Source organism: Hydra vulgaris, chromosome 08 (assembly GCF_038396675.1).
Source record: "Hydra vulgaris chromosome 08, alternate assembly HydraT2T_AEP".
Lineage (NCBI taxonomy): Eukaryota > Metazoa > Cnidaria > Hydrozoa > Anthoathecata > Hydridae > Hydra > Hydra vulgaris.
The window spans coordinates 2,964,723-2,981,633 of record NC_088927.1 but is presented as its reverse complement, the minus strand read 5'-3'; the positions used below and the strand labels follow the sequence as shown (position 1 = coordinate 2,981,633).

The following is a 16,911-nucleotide window of genomic DNA, read 5'->3' as shown; positions in this document are numbered from 1 at the left end:
ATCTGCTTCTCTCTCGGATAAATAAATTTATGATAAAATGGCAAAGAGAAATGATAAATGGTAATTACTCCAATTGGTTATCAGTAAAAAGTACCAGGTTCAGTTCTCCCAGCCCTATTATTCATTATATACATTAATGATTTAATTAACTATTTTGCAGCACTTTTTGTTGATGATACCAAAATATTCTACTCTTACGTGATTCAAAATTTGAACTATTACCAAAGGTTTAATATTTTTCTGATCATGCATAATTAATAAATAATTAAGTCTAATTAATTTTTTATGAGAAAAAAAATCTTAAAAACAAGAAGAAAAAAAAATTTAAATATTTTTATCTCCTAATCTCTGTGGTTTTCTGTAATAATCTCTATTTCTCTTACTGTTATCAACTATCTCATGACTCTTTCTATTCTAATAATTTAAATTAAAAAAGGATCAATACAAGTTTAAAAAGTCTAAAAAGAACATATCTAACTGCAAAATGAACATTTTTGTTGATTGTTGATTACTAAAAAGAACATATCTAACTGCAAAATGAACATTTTTGTTGATTGTTGATTACTAAAAAGAACATATCTAACTGCAAAATCAACATTTTTGTTGATTGGGCAACTACACAAGGAATGAAATTTAATATAGAAAAATAGACAGTTTTACATCTAAGTTACAAAAACATACATTATGTCTACACTATGTCTTATTCAATGCAACAAATAAGGATTAATATTAAATCTACTAACTTTGAAACTGATCTAGGAGTACTAACGGATAAACTTATCATCATTCTTCAAATATATTTCCATGCAATTTAGTAAAACAATGCAAGCAATTACTCTAATAAGAAGATCTTTCTCATATCTAAATTAACTTTGTATAAAAGATTATTTTCAGCACAGCACAGTTGCTGCCAGCAAAACCTCGCAAAACTAACTTCAATATTGGAGTAATGTCTTTTTATAAAACTGATATCATTTTTTTCCTATTATGATTTTTGAGCTCAGTATATTAATTTGACCACAACAAAGGCAATATTTTACCTTTCATTACCCTACCCATTGGTGAAAATGAAAAAATGATATAAAAAAAAAAGTCAGTGAGACAATTTTGCAACATTTTTAGTTTCTATACGGTATATATTAGTCCATCTACATCATATATTGAAATAAGAAGAAGAGATATAAAAATTTATTTTCTATTCTCGCTTTTTAAATAGTTTTTCAATAAGACACCTTAAAATGCCAAAACTGTTTTTTATGACACTTACCTTTACACAAGCGGAAAAACACAAGGCCACACTAAGCAGCATATGTGATTAACTTTAAATTACACTCTCATATATAGATAAAAATTTACAACCAAATTTCTGAGCTCAGCTCAGCACATTAGGTGCAAAGCTTTTTATTATAAATGATATCCAATTGTGGATTTTGCTTTAAAAAACTGAAATGCATAAAGAACGGTTTTAGACTTTCAAGCATTTAAATCTTGTTGAAATCTTTTTTAAACTTTTAATGTTGTTGTGAAAAGTTATTGAAACCTTTTCATAAATAAACATCCGAAAAACTCAAAACAAGGCTTAAGTTGTACTGTTGATAAACAAACCAAATGGCTTTTAATAAAAAAAATGTATAAGAAAATCTTCTGAAAAACATTGTGCTGTCTTTAAATACTGCAATCGAAGTTCTAATATCGAATGCAAAAACTAAAGGTTTCTGGCGTTACACTTTTCATTTTCCAAAATATAAAAATGAAGTTTTTCCTTAGCGTAAATTGATAAAGTGAAAAAGCGGTTTAGGTGGTTTCAATGTTACTGGCTCATTATATCATTCATACTCGTATTTTAAGCCAGAGGTATTAAAAAAGCTGCTGAAAATACTAAACGCTCTTTACGAAAAAGTGCTAAATTATTTCTTTGTAGCAGGAATAACTTTAAATAAATGGAAAAGAAGGGAAACAATTGCCTTTTAGATAACTTCCTCCACCCAAAAAAAAAGTGTAGACTGATGTTGATCTTAAAAATAAATAGTTGCTTAAATAGGGAATCATTCATCAACAACAACAATTTAGAAATAAAACAGTTTCAAAAAAAAAAAGAAAGAAAGCAACAATGGCAAATGAAGGCAATAAATTTATTCACATTTCACAGAGTTTCCTAATAGAAAAAAAAAATAAGTACAGTATTTATACTTCTTGATTCCAGAGAAAATGGAAAAAAATGGAAAAAACAATATTTTATTAAATAGCAAGGATTTACAAGAGAATAAAAGTGAAAGTGAACAAGAATGAAAGTAGTAAAAATTCTGCTACTATTATAAGCATAAATAATAACTCTAGCACAATTAAGAAGAATTTTATTTATGTAACATTTCTTTTTCCTGTATGTAAAAAGCTTATGAAACTTGGTTGAATTTTATATAGATAAAGCTGCTTAGCCTTAGCTTATGGTCTTAATTAAATTAGGTATAAACTAAACATGCCTCGGTCAGAAATTTTCGATGTTAAGTATCATAGATTGTGTAGATATAAAAGCAGCTGTACTCTATTCATTAATAATGCATAAATTCTAATCATAAAAGTCACACTACTGTAAAGGTTTTATTTGGCTTAAAGTGGTAGTTTTACTTTTATATCTGTTCTCAAGATTTATACAACCACGGAGAAGAATTTATAAGAGACAGAGGGTTTACAATACAAGAATTTTTAAGTCCACTAGGAGTTAAACTATTTATTCCACCATTTTTTAAAGTTGCAAATAATTCACTAAAACTGAGGTAGTTAAAGCCAGCAAATTGCAAGTGAATGCATTTATATACTTAAAATGCTTCAAAAACTTATATGTTTTCATATATTTGATTGTGTTATTATGCTAAACATGATTGGTTCTCTCAATCAAGTAGTTATTGTTCATGGAATTTAACTAATTTTGAGTAATTTCCATGAGTTTATAATAAAAAACACAGAAACTTAGAGAGAAAAATATGTATCAAGACATAAAAAGAGCATTAAGATTTGGTTTATTATTATACGGAAATTTTATTATTTATTATTATACGGTTTATTATTATACGCTTTTCTCTATTTTCTATTATTATTATACGCTTTTCTCTATTTTATATTTTCTACGCTATTATTATACGTTTATTATTATACGGTTTATTATTATACGCTTTTCTCTCAATATAAAATTTTAACGTTAACTCATATCGCGGGTGTTTTATATGTTTGGTTATTTATTATACGATCATAAATAATTACAAATAAATTCTTCTTCAATATAATTCAATGTAAATACAGTGAGCAAAAAAATTAATTATGCACCATAGTAAAAACTTTTTAAAACTGAATTTAAACTAAATTAAGTTAAAATTTATGATTTTTATATTAAATAATTAAAATTTATATATGAATTTATCGAAAAAGGAACTAAAAAATTACAAAATAATAATATAAGTTACAAAAAATTACAAAAGAAATCAAAAATCAAAAAACCAAGGCAAAAAAATTAAACATGCATAATTTAAAAAATTAAATTAAATTAAAAATAAAGAAAATTAATATAAAATTATTAACGCGTAGGTCCACCATTTGATTGAATGACGGCTAAACAACGTCTACGCATTGAATTTACCAAGTTTCTGGTAATATCTGACCCGATTTCCGACGAAAAAAACTCGAAATTAAGTTTTTCAGAACGGCTTTCTTCGAAATTCACGGATCTTTTAATTTTTTCTCGACGTGAGCCCAAAGATGCCTTATTGGGTTTAAGTCTGGTGATAGAGCAACCCATTCGAGCATTTTGAACCCTGAAACTTTTAAATATTCAACGACCGAACGAGCCGTATGCTTAGGATCATTGTCGTGTTGAAAGATAAAACCCGACAATTTCTGCAGATGAAATTAAATTATCTTGCAGAATTGATTTATATAAATATTGACCCATTCTCTGATCAATAAACGCCTATTTCCCGACTCCGCTCGCTGCCATACATCCCCAGACCATAATATTACTGCCACCGTGTTTAACTGTGGCATTCAAACACTTCAAATGAAGCTCTTCTCCTGGCTTCATCCATATCTTTACAGCTCCATCAGACCCAAATAAATTGAATTTCGACTCGCCAGACCAAATGACTGAGTCCCAGAACTTTTGTGGCTTATCCACGTACTTTTTTGCCCATTCGAGCTGCTTCTTTCTATTGATTGGGCTTATATACGGCTTGTTGCATGGTGTTTGTCCATGCAAATTTGCTTCATGCAAGCGATTTCTAATTGTTTGCGGTGTGAGAGACAATCCAAAACTCTCCTCCAACTCTTTTGAGAAAAATACATTTTTATTAATTTCTATTGGCTGGATGATTAATTTTTCTGCTCACTGTATATATATACATTGTATATTTGCCTAAATTTGTAAATTGAACAACAGATTAAATACATATCAATAAAATATTTATCTTCAAATTAGTCTATTGTTGTTTATTTTTAATTTAACTTGTTCATCAGTTGAGGATAAAGTCTATTACTCTTTTTATTTGTTTCTCTCAATTTTTTTTGTTATAATTTTTTTCTCAATGTATTTTGCTATACTTGATACAATGACTAATACTTTTAGAGTGTAAAACACAAAATCATACCACGTTTGAGTTGGTAATCCAAGTTGTATTTGAATCTGATCATAATAGATATGATCCTTTTTTATTAAAATTTTACTGGATTTACTAAATACTTTAGATGGTTTATTTTTGTTGCAAAAAATATATCTTTTAAGTCAAGATTATTATATTCTTCAATGCACCTAATTTCTATTATTCAATAATCATTCTCACAGTAAAGCCTATGGCTTCATAATATTTACCATAGGAAAGTTTACGTGAAATCATGTTGGTATAGGATTTTTTTTTTATTTTGTCACCATAGGCAATATTCCAAACTTTTAAATCTATTATGAGATTTATTATAAAAATATATTAAAACTTCAATTTTTGAAGAGTCTTGTAATGAAAAAATTTGAGAGTCTTGTAATGTACAATGATACTATATCTTTAAGAGAATCGCCAAGGTAAAGTTTTATAACCTTTTAAAATAATAACTAGTATACGATTGTATTTTTTGTTTTATATCAACTTTGACAGTTGGATTGTTTATATCATCTTTTTGTAAAACAATTAACTCTGGATCTTAAAAATATATATATAAATATTTGAAATAAGTGAAGTGCACAACATACACTACCGTCCTTAATTATTCGAATGGTCGTACTTTTCAACATAAACTAATAACAAAGTCTACCTGAATTATATGTTATCTTCCTACTTAGATTTACAAAAAAGTTTACCTTAGATTTACAAAAAAAATTAAAAAAAAATTAAAAAAAAATTAATATAAAGTCTTATTAGATTAGTTTATAATGCCTTTTAATCACCCTTAGTAACAATAACCACCATACGTCTTCTTGGCATTCTCCTTAACGACTTATCCAATTTGTTGAAGTCAATTTTATGCCACTAACTAATAAGCTTTTTCCACATCTTATGCATCATTAGACATCATTAGACATCATTAGACATTATTCTTTGACATTTTTTCATACTTTTAATTCCTCCCATAAAAATCCGATAAGAGAGAGATCTTGTCAATGAGGAGGCTAAATCAGTGCAGCATGATATTTTGAGTGCACAAGTAAACTAATTTTGTCATTACTACCTTGGCATTCTAACCAAAACAGCCCCACACCTAAACACAACATCCACCATGTTTTACAGTTGATACTTCACACTATTTTATCATACATTCAACAATAATTATTTCAGGTTAACAATCTTATCTTGAAACCAAAGATTCAAAACTTTGACATGTCCGTCCATGTTTTCAGTCATCGATGGTCCATTTTTTATGTCCACTTTAGCATTTTTATTATTCTCATCATTTTTATCAAAGCATTTAATCAAAATACTTTTAAATTATCTAATAGAGTAAAAATAAACATAAAAAATAGTTAAATAAAAAATAGCATGACATAAAGTTTAAAAAAAAAAATTTTTTTTTAAAGTTTATGTCATTTGAATAATTATGAACAGTCGTGTAGATTTACTAAAGTTCATAAATAAAAGTAAACTTCACTGAAGTTTATTTTAAAGTCTTCAGTTAAATTAAATTTTTGACTGCATATTCAAAATATTTTACCTTTAATTCTAAGTTTTTAGAATACTTTAAAAAATAAAAAACTTATTTCCTGTAAAAAAAATTTTTAAATATTTAAACATAATGTCATTCTCTTTTTAAAACAACATATAAAGCTAAAGAAACAGATAAGCCTGACAAACAGATGAGCTTAAACAATGAAACAATTTTTTTTTACACAAACGGTACAACCTAAGCCTTGATTTGATACGGGGAAGTTTCTTTATGAAAAGGTCTATTCTATGATGACTAGGTAATTTTAGTCTCATAGTTTTTTATAAGTAAATATTTTTGTTATGTTTAAGCGGTTTTTAAATGTACATTTTTGTGGATTGTTGCATTATGTCAATTTTATGTGAACATGTGTAAAAAGATGGTTTATGGAAAAGAAGATTTATCATTTGTATTTATGTATGCAAAAAGTTTTTATTTATGTAAAAAGAAGAGTTTAGTTTAGTAAAGAGAAATTAGTTTGTTTACAAAAAAAAAAAGGATTTTCAATTTCTCATTGTGTTGAAAGCAAGAAAATTACATCATCAAGTTCCTTTAGTTTTAATGATGTCTAAATAACTTTTCTAAAATGCCATTTTAATCTAAAAAATTGTACTATAAATGGTTTAAATGTGTTTTGTTCATTTAAATAACGCCCAAAAAATGAAAAAACTGTACATTACTTGTGAAAAATAGTCATTTCATACACTCTAATGTTAATGTTTTAGACCAAAACAGCAGGGAGCACTACAAAATGAAATTCTCCAGGCCCCAAAAAAACTATGATCTTATGATGAAAATGATTTGCAGCTTCGATATTAAAGTGTCCAGAATGAGAAGGAGTCAGGGAAAAATCAAAGACTCCAATCAACCAGAGGAGGGAAAGGAGCTCTTGATGTACTAATGTATGATGTATGTCATCACCGAAACTCTTATATATGAAAAAAAAGTTATTTTAATAAAGTTTTATTGAATGCTATACTTTTTATATTTACAATATCAAAAAATTTAAGTACATAAAATAAAGAAAAATAAAGAAAATACCGTCTTGATAACCCATGACCACGCTTAACTGTGTGATCATAACCACTCCTGGAGACCAAATATACCCAGATTTAAATTCTCCAACCTCAATTACCTATATTTAGACATACAACATTTCCCATGAAAGACATCAAGACATCTCAGGACCACGATTGACCACCCCTGAAATGACTATTTGAACAGTCATGACCACTTCTACAGACAGATTATGCCCAGATTTGAATTCCCTGACCGCAATTACCTATATTTAGACATACAACCTGTTCTGCCTAATTAAAAAACCATTGAGAAATCCCATGAGCACCATTGACAACCCTCAAAATGATCACTTGTGTGGTCATGACCATTCCAAACTTAAAATGGAGCTCAAAATTGAAATCCTCACCCCTAAAAACCCCTATAAACAAGTATCATATAAAACCCATGTCTATGCCTGATGGAGTTTAATGTCTATATTTAATCTATAAATAGTTTTGCCATTTTTAGTCAATTGTGGCCCACTGTGCAGAGGTTCGACCATATTTAGTGTATAGTGGATTTATATATTTAGTGGATCATTATATAACTCTCTTCTACTTGAAGACAAGTTTTTGGAAAGGTTTTGGAAATATTGTTAAACAATCTTTCTGAAAGCCATAAATAAATCTGTAACTAGATTTCATACTTTACTTCGTGTCAAAACCTTTTTACTTTACCAACAGTAATCAATAAAAAAAACTTTCTCCCAGATAATGCACTATCCTTGAGACAGTTTGAAAACAAACTTGACATTTTCCTACAGATAGAAATGATTAACATTTGTAATTAAAATACATTTAAAAAAATACATGTTAAATGACAAATTTATATTGATGCCTATTCAAATATGTTTTTATAACCATTATTAATAAAACCTCAAGAAATGAAATCAGCATTAGACAGATTTTTTCTGTAACTTTTTGTAATAAAAAAATAATAATTATTAACATGGATAGAGAATTAGAAAAATTCATTCTTGTGGTAATTAATATTAACATGCAGCCTTCGAAATTATGGTCAGCATTTGACATTGCAGACGTAACTGCTAGCCTAAAAAAGTATCGTCTATCTCATTTCTATTTTATACAGTAACCTCTTTGAGTCAATTTTTTTCCAATCTGATGCCAACCTCTAACAGTTTAAGGTCGTCAGTTTATTGCCAACCTTAATTTTCCTTCTTCTGAGGACTATATAATTGTTTATATAACAAATAAATGTTCTGTTTATTTTATTACTTTTTTGTTCTAATTCACTCCTAACAAGGCTGCAAGCAATCACTATTAGGAATGGAGTTATTAGAAAACAAAGAATAGAGTTAAAGACAAGGAAAAAGTTGACAGAAGACTTCAAAAGTTGTAGTTGTAAGAGTCAGGAAAAAATGAAGTGGGAGAGAGTTCCGAAGGGTTAAAAAGCAGGGGAAAAAACTAGACAAATAATAAAAAAATTTTAAAACATGCAGAGACAGATACAGTTAAAGGATTAAACTGAACAGTCAAACAAGAATGAGTTTTGATTGATGGAATTAGATTTTGGTTGATGGAATATAGATAATAGCTCTTTTAAGCAGCCACTATGATAGTATTTGAAGAAAAAAGAAAGAGATGCAACATTACAATGCAGGGAGAGAAGCTCAAGTTTAGCAGATAAAGCAGTTACAACTATGCTTACAATGCGTTTTTGGACCTTGTCTGAAAGAGAAAAAGCATCATTAGAAGAACCAGCCCAAATATGACTACATTATTCCATACAGGGACAATTAAGAAATTTGTTTTTTCATTCTTTGGTAGAGAATAAAGAAAAATCAAGAGAAAGATAAAAATAAGCATGATAAAGAGAACCTAAGCAGATGCTAATTTAGCAATCGATTGCATATATAGTTTCAATGATAGGTCAGTAGTAAACAATAATTTAAGAAGATGAAATGAAGAGGACTCAGTGAGAGGGTTGCATTTATTAGAGTTTTGTTGGAGTTGAAATTCACAAGCCACTGCAAGCCCCAATCTGTTACAGAGTGAGATCAGATTCAAAATTGGGTGCCTGTTATAAGCAATCGAAAAGAGAAGACTTTTTGTCAAATAGGAGTATAAAATTGAGTCATCAGCAAATAGATCAACTTAGATGTATAGTTGTAAGGAAGACAATTAATATAAATAAAAAATAAAACAGAACCAAGGATAAAACCTTGAAGTATCCAAGAAGTTACTGGAAATAAAGAAGAGCGTCGCCCTTCAAGGATGACTTTAATAAAGCGGTTAGAAAGAAATGATTTGAAAATCTCAAAAGCTTTCCCAGCTACACCACAAAAGTAATCTTAAGAAGAAGATAAACTTTATGGTAAAACTTTAGATATGTCAAGAGCAACTGCAACTGCCTCGCCGCCTCCATCTAATGCATGATAAAAACTTTTAGTAACAGCAGTTAGCAAGTAAGCTATAAAACAAGAAGATCAAAAACTGAATTGATTGTCTGGCAGTAAATTAGTTTACTCAGGATGGGATGTTAGAAATTTATTGAATAAAGACTCAAAGACCTTGCAAATAAAAGAGAGAAGACTGATTGGATGATAGTTGGAGAGGTCAGAATGTTTTCCAGAATTTTTAAAAATTGGAATAACAGATGCCACATTCCAATAGGCAAAAAAACAATACTCAGTGAAGCACTTTACTAAATACTTTAGAGAGAATCAAAAAGAGTTTTAAAGAACACTTTTGTAAGACAATGATAGGAATGCTGTCTGGACCACAAGCCATAGAAGGAATAATTGAGATATGACATTAGCAATGAAAGCTGGAGTAATTTGAATGTCTAACTATAGATTACCCTAATTAACTGGAAAACCAGGAAGAGTATGGTCATAAGATTTAAGAGACAAATAAATAAAAAAGTTTTTGGCAATTACTTCAGCCTTAACTTTGTAAGAGGTAATAAAGCCAAGCAATTTTAGACTTAACTTTTTAACATTTTTAAGTTCTGCATGGTTATTAAATTTAATTTGAAACCATATTAATTTTATCTTAATAAATTATTTATAAAACATCTTTGAATTAAACAATATTATTATTAAAAAAAATATCAATACAATTTTTTTTATTTCTTAAAACATTCATTACGCACATTATTGTCTTATCTTTGCTTTCTCACTATTTAGTTATTTTCTTTTAAATGACAATTGACAATTGTTTATGGGTGAATTTCTTGACAGTTAAAAAAAAAGAATTATTTAAAGTTAATAAAAAAAATTTTTTAAATAATTTATATATAGCATTTATATATAGTTATATATATATATATATATATATATATATATATATATATATATATATATATATATATATATATACATACATATATATATATATATATATATATATATATACATATATATATATATATATATATATGTATATATATATATATATATATATATATATATATATATATATATATATATATATATATATATATATATATATATATATATAACTATATATATAACTATATATATATATATATATATATATATATATATACTATATATATATATATATATATATATATATATATATATATATATATATATAACTATATATATATATATATATATATATTATATAAATATATATATATAACTATATATATATATATATATATATATATATATATATATATATATAAATATATAACTATATATATATATATATATATATATATATATATATATATATATATATATATATATATATATATATATATATATATATATATATATATATATAGTTATATATACATAAAACTATAGGATGGTTTCTTCGATCTATATATTGTTTGTAAACATAAATAATATGCCAGAGATAGTCAAGAGATTTTGTAAACTTTTTGCAGATGATAGCCTATCAGTTCAAAATGACCTAGGTGCCCTCATAGAATGGTCCAAATTATGGGTGTGATAATAGTTGATCGTTATAAAATTGCATTGTTATGCCTATGACAATTTTTGTCATAATATTATTTAAAGCTAATTGATGTAATTTATTACTGTTAGTCATAAGCTATTTTTGTATATATTTACCCTAGAGAATTTTTGTTTATGTATAAATGTTATAAATAGAATTTGAAAAGAACAGAGTTTAAAATAAAAGTAAACAAAGTTGTTGTATTAAAAATTGGATATTTCCTTCAACATGGAGAAATGCAGAGTTATAAAACTTGATGAAAAACTTAGCAAAAATTTTGATAAATGCTTTTTTACTATGAAAGACAATATTGGAGCTGTTTTTAATCTTGAAACAAAAAAAACTGAGCAAAACCATGGTGTAATTTTTTACAATAAACTAAAATGGAAATACCTCATTGGACATGTCATAAAAAAGCAAATATAATCTTAGCAAGCTTAATCATAAGCATGCTTAAGCAAATATTTACGACTTGAACATGATCTATTTTTTTGTATATATTTCTTGTCGGAACTCATTTAAATATTTTGCATCTATTTTGAATTTTTTTTTTTTTTTTAAAAAAAGTACAAAGGCTCTAAATAAATCTAAATGTGCGGAAAGAACAACCAAGCTTATACCAGCAATAATAAATTTAGATTACAAAATTTATCTAACTCATCTGCAAACTTTGGAAACAAGAAGGAAAAGAAAGAACTTGATACAATATTTTAAAACAGTCAAAGAGTTTAGTGAAGTTAACTCGTATCATAGCAATGCCCAATCACATTCCCTATCAGCACAAGGACCTGCAAGCAATGTTCGAAGGTTCTAAATCAAAATTGTCAAAGCAGTTTATAAGAAACCAAGCGAGATAGAACTACCTTACAAAAATAATTGTATTCTTATAAAATAATCTACCATTGCAAGTGATTGATTCAAAAAGCGTAAACATAAGTTTATGGTTGCCAAACAGGCATCTGCTCATGCTAGACATACTTTATGAAAAAACTTAATTTTTATCTTATTTTTCTCGTTGCAAATTATTATACTATATCATTTTGTATTACATTATATTATGTTATATTATATTATACTATATTATATCATGTTACATTATATTATATATTATATTTTATGATATATATATATATATATATATATATATATATATATATACATATATATATATATATATATATATATATATATATATATACATATATATATATATATATATATATATATATATATATATATATATATATATATATATATATATATATATATATTAAATATACAATACAACAAACCTTTCTAATTTGAGCATCTTTAGAAAAACAAACAACAAAGTTTGAGAAAATCGTACGAAAAGTTACGATTCCTTCATTTTCTTTAAAATTTTTCAAATGTAAACAGGTCATTTTTATTAAAATCTATAAAGTTTTTCAAAATATCTCCTCGTGTTATATATCTAATATTTTAATGGGTTTGTTATTGTATTAAGCTGTCCTGATGAAGGATTGAACAATAGCTTTTCGACAAAAGTTGATTTAGAGTTTGCACGATGACGTCACGCCTGTAATCTATATCGTTTTACTTTTTTGCTTTCAGCAAAAAAAGTTAGTATTTGTAGATGAGTCCTTCCATATAGTCACGGTCGCGACATTTCTACTGCAAAAGGTGAAAATATAAACAAGGAACTTAACAAACCTTTTTATTTTGGTAATGTGTACGTTTGGTCACGTATTACTATCTGAAAAAATTTACAATAAATTTTATGCTATAGTTGCATCGCTATATCAAAATAAAAATCAGTCGCGGCCGTGACAGCTACAAAAACAGAAACAGAACTTGTTTAAGTAATTTTTGTTTTTTGTAGAAAACTTTCAACAAATTAAAAATATAATTTTTTAAATCATTTTTAAGAGGATGTTATATTAACTACCATTTTATGTTTTACATAAAATGGTAGCTAGCAATAAGTTACGGTCGTGACATCAGGGTCGTGACAAAATATTGTACTATAAGATAACATTACATAAGATAACATTACAATATACTTAATAAATATTTTTTGTTTGCTGTTTTATTCTTCTGATAGTGGTGATATTTTTTTCATGCTAATAATTTTATTCTTTTTAATAATGATAAAGTCGTATATCTTCAATCTTTTCTGCTAGTAGTAAAGTATCGCTTGGCTGACTATAAGGTTGATCAATTTCATCTTCAATCAAATATATTAAATTTACCGTCTAATCTTTGCATATATATGCATATATAGCTTCATAAAATGTCACGTATTTTGAATCATAACTTGTCTTGCTTTAACCTTTTGCCATGCTATTCTTTTAAAATTTTCTCTTACCCCATCAATGGCTCCTTTTCTGTTGACTGTAGCAAAAAAATTCCATTCGAAAGTTATAATTTCAAAAGTCACTTGACAATATTTTAAGAATTTTACCATAAAGCGGTTTTTAAATTGAGAAGATGGACCATCACTTCAAAATGTTACTTCGTGTATAATTGAACTAATTGCGTATGCCTTCAAAAATATATATATATCAAATGTTTTGCATCTCTAAAAGATAGAATTAAAAGATATAAAAATTAAACTGTTTAAGCAAATTACCTTTAAAGTTAATGTTAATACGACAACTTTGTTTTACTTTTATTTTTGACTCTTTTTATTAAATTCTATTTACAACTTTTATTTTAGTTATATACAAAAATAGCTTATGACTTGACTAATAAATTACATCAATTAACTTTAATAATATTATGACAAGAATTTTATAAACGTAACAATAAAGTTTTATAACGATCAGCTATTATCACATCACCCCAAGAACTGAAGTTCTTAAGTAACATAGTCATTTAAATATGTCGGCTTTCTCCTTTCTCTGGTTGATCGTCTGATCGCTGGTAATAAATTATCGACGATTTCTCTGCCGTCAGCTTCCTCCTCAGCGTCAACTGTCTCTTCTGTTCTTTCCTCTCGTGCAGTAAAAATGCCTAAATCTTCTAAATCACTTTCATCACTGTCAACCTCTTCACTGATAACAACTTTACTTGAAGCGTTTGAAGAATTTGAGGCAGGAGCTATTCTCACGTCTCGCACATGTCTTGGTAAACCATCAATTTCAATATTTGTGTTTGTGAGTATGTCAGCTACAGTACCAATTTTCCAAACTGAAGTGCACTTTGCATCAGCGGGGCGAATATAAACTTTTTCTCCAATTCTATAAGTTTTCATAACTTGTCGTGATCTTTCCTGAGTTTCAATGTTTTTCTCCTCTTGAATTGGTAGACGCCAAAAGTACTTATTTTTTGAGAAGCAGGTGCAGATTCCTCGTTTGTTCCCACCGTTGGTGTTACATTGTACCAAAATACCGCGACTAACGGACATATTTGTGCCCTCGTAGCTGTTCGTTTTACTGTGCGGTGGTTACGCTCCACAATCCCATTTCCTGATGGTCCATATGCACATCTGTACTCCTTTTTTACACACCATTTTTCCCATGTTTGAAAATTCACTAGATATAAACACCGCTCCATTATCCATCAACAACTCTTGCGGTGGGCCATGCTCCCTAAATACGGATTCCAATTTACTTACTACATTTTTGGTATCTTCGCGAGGCAACTTTCTCCAAATTGCAAACCGACTTGGTCCACAGTCAATCATTGTTAAATATGGCGACCCTTTAAAGTGAGTCACATCATAAGCAATTCGATACCATGTGTCTGGTACATGTAGCACTCCGTTTTCCCATTTTATTGGCGCTGGATCAATTGAATTACATTGACAACATTTGCGAACACATTCTTCAACATCTTTTCTTATTACGTGCGGAAGTCTTCGTTGCACTGTAAACATTGTCCGATTAACGCCAAAATGATGCTTTGAGTGACAATTACAAATTTCTTCAGCAATACTTACTCCACATAGCTCTTTAGTATTTCTTCGTGAAAGCTCATTTAACCAAGTCTTTGGAACTCTTATCAACACGTCGGCTTTGTTTTTGGAGTACGGAACCCATTTTAACGTGATGTTTATATTATACTCTTTTATTAAGTCCTGCAATAGAGAAAGTCTTCTTTTAATAAGCATTTCTGATAATGCATTTGATCGAATCCTATGACTTTCAGTCAGCATACTTTTTAGCCATCCATGAACTGTTACTGAATCAGTGAATACTGACAAATTTTTTATATCCCAGTTAGCAGCTAGGTTTATCCCACCACGCACCACAGCATCTAATTCAACAATATTAATATGCATAACATCATTTATACTTCGAAGCCAGGCTGCATCCTCAATTATTACGCCATCGTATTCTATAGCAACCCCTATTGTCATGCTGCTAGCATCACACCACAATGTTGCTCCATTTTGAATCCCTTTAGCATTCCATCTCCCTCTCACAGAATCACAAACTTCTAATCGGTGAAATATTTCGATCAACCATGACTGAGCTTGATCTCCGATTAGATCATCTGAAGCATTTCCTTGACTATGACATTTGATAAAACTGCAGGCAATTCTAAGCCACCCTCCAACAGGATAGTGACCTAATAAGTGTCCACACATTGAAAAAAGTTTTTGTCGTGTTCTTTTTTCAGTTTTGATATCTTGTGACTTTGGAATGATGTTTCCACGTTTCCAACAAAGCTCCTTTTTTTCATTTCTAAACAGTTGCAAACCCAACACTCGTGCAGTATCAAATTGCATCGGCTCTTTTGTTACCAATCCATAACACGCTAAATGATTTACAACCTTTTCAACTGATGTCTTTTCCAAATTAACAATTATGTCGTCAATGTAGTGGTCAGTTTCTTCACTAATACCTGCATTGAGATTCAACACACTGCCTAAGACTGAAGACATTATTTTTGGGGCAGAATTTAACCCAAAACCAAGACGTGTAAGATTTTGTAGACTACCTTCTGATGCTCCCACAAACTCGGATCAATGTGTATTTGCATATTGGCGCATCCAAGATCAAGCGTTGCAAATTTGTCACCAACAGTTCTCCATTTTCTAACTTTTTCATCACATGCGTCACTTGAAGCATTATGTAAATTAACATACTGATTCAATTCGCGAAAGTCCAGGTCAGTATCTTTCCTTTATTTTCCTGCTCAACAGCCATTAACGGGACAATCCTTTTTGTACTTTTTTCTTCTTTGTTGCATGGTTTCAACCAGCCATTTTTTACCCATAAGCCCATCTCGTCATTAAATTGATGTAACAACTGGGGTTTTACCTTGTACTGCGCGACAGAATTTCTCAGTTGTGGTTAATCTTGTTTCCATTTATATTTAGCAGTCCACTTTGTACCATCAAAATAAGCATTTTGATGGTACAAAGTGGTAAAATCCTTGTCCTTTAAACCAAGAGCCTGTTTCTCTGCATGAATTGAATTAAAACCAAATTCAAATTTTCCATTGTACAAATGCACTCCTCCATAGCGATTAATGACATACATAGCAATAATAGCATCAATACCGTTGACAACACTTTTCAGAATCATTACTGATGTTTTGAGTTTTTTTCCTTCAATAATCAATGTTACTGTAGCTTCTCCCTCCGTTTTCACAAATTCTCTATTAACAGCCAACACCATTAGTTCATTTCTTCTGATACGAACACCGGCTTTCTGAGCCATGTTGTTTGAAATAATAGTTCAGGTACATCCGCTGTTAACCAGTGCTTTGCCTGCAAAGGTGTTCACCTGTGCAG

General features: G+C 28.5%; 2 protein-coding genes across 2 annotated transcripts in view; both read right to left on the bottom strand.

The window, feature by feature from the left end:
* LOC100197916 (ubiquitin carboxyl-terminal hydrolase 22) overlaps positions 1 to 12,705 on the bottom strand; it is a 90,255-nt gene extending 77,550 nt beyond the window's left edge. Inside the window, exon 1 of the mRNA XM_065802284.1 lies at positions 12,479 to 12,705. Within this exon, the coding sequence (XP_065658356.1) occupies positions 12,479 to 12,589 (111 nt within the window). The 5' untranslated portion in view covers positions 12,590 to 12,705. The remainder of the gene's footprint in view (positions 1 to 12,478) is intronic.
* Positions 12,706 to 14,613: 1,908 nt separating this feature from the next.
* On the bottom strand, positions 14,614 to 16,056 carry LOC136082926 (uncharacterized). Its single transcript, XM_065802340.1, has one exon. The coding sequence runs from the start codon at positions 16,054 to 16,056 to the stop codon at positions 14,614 to 14,616; it is 1,443 nt and encodes a 480-aa protein (XP_065658412.1).
* Between the last annotated feature and the right edge of the window lie 855 nt (positions 16,057 to 16,911).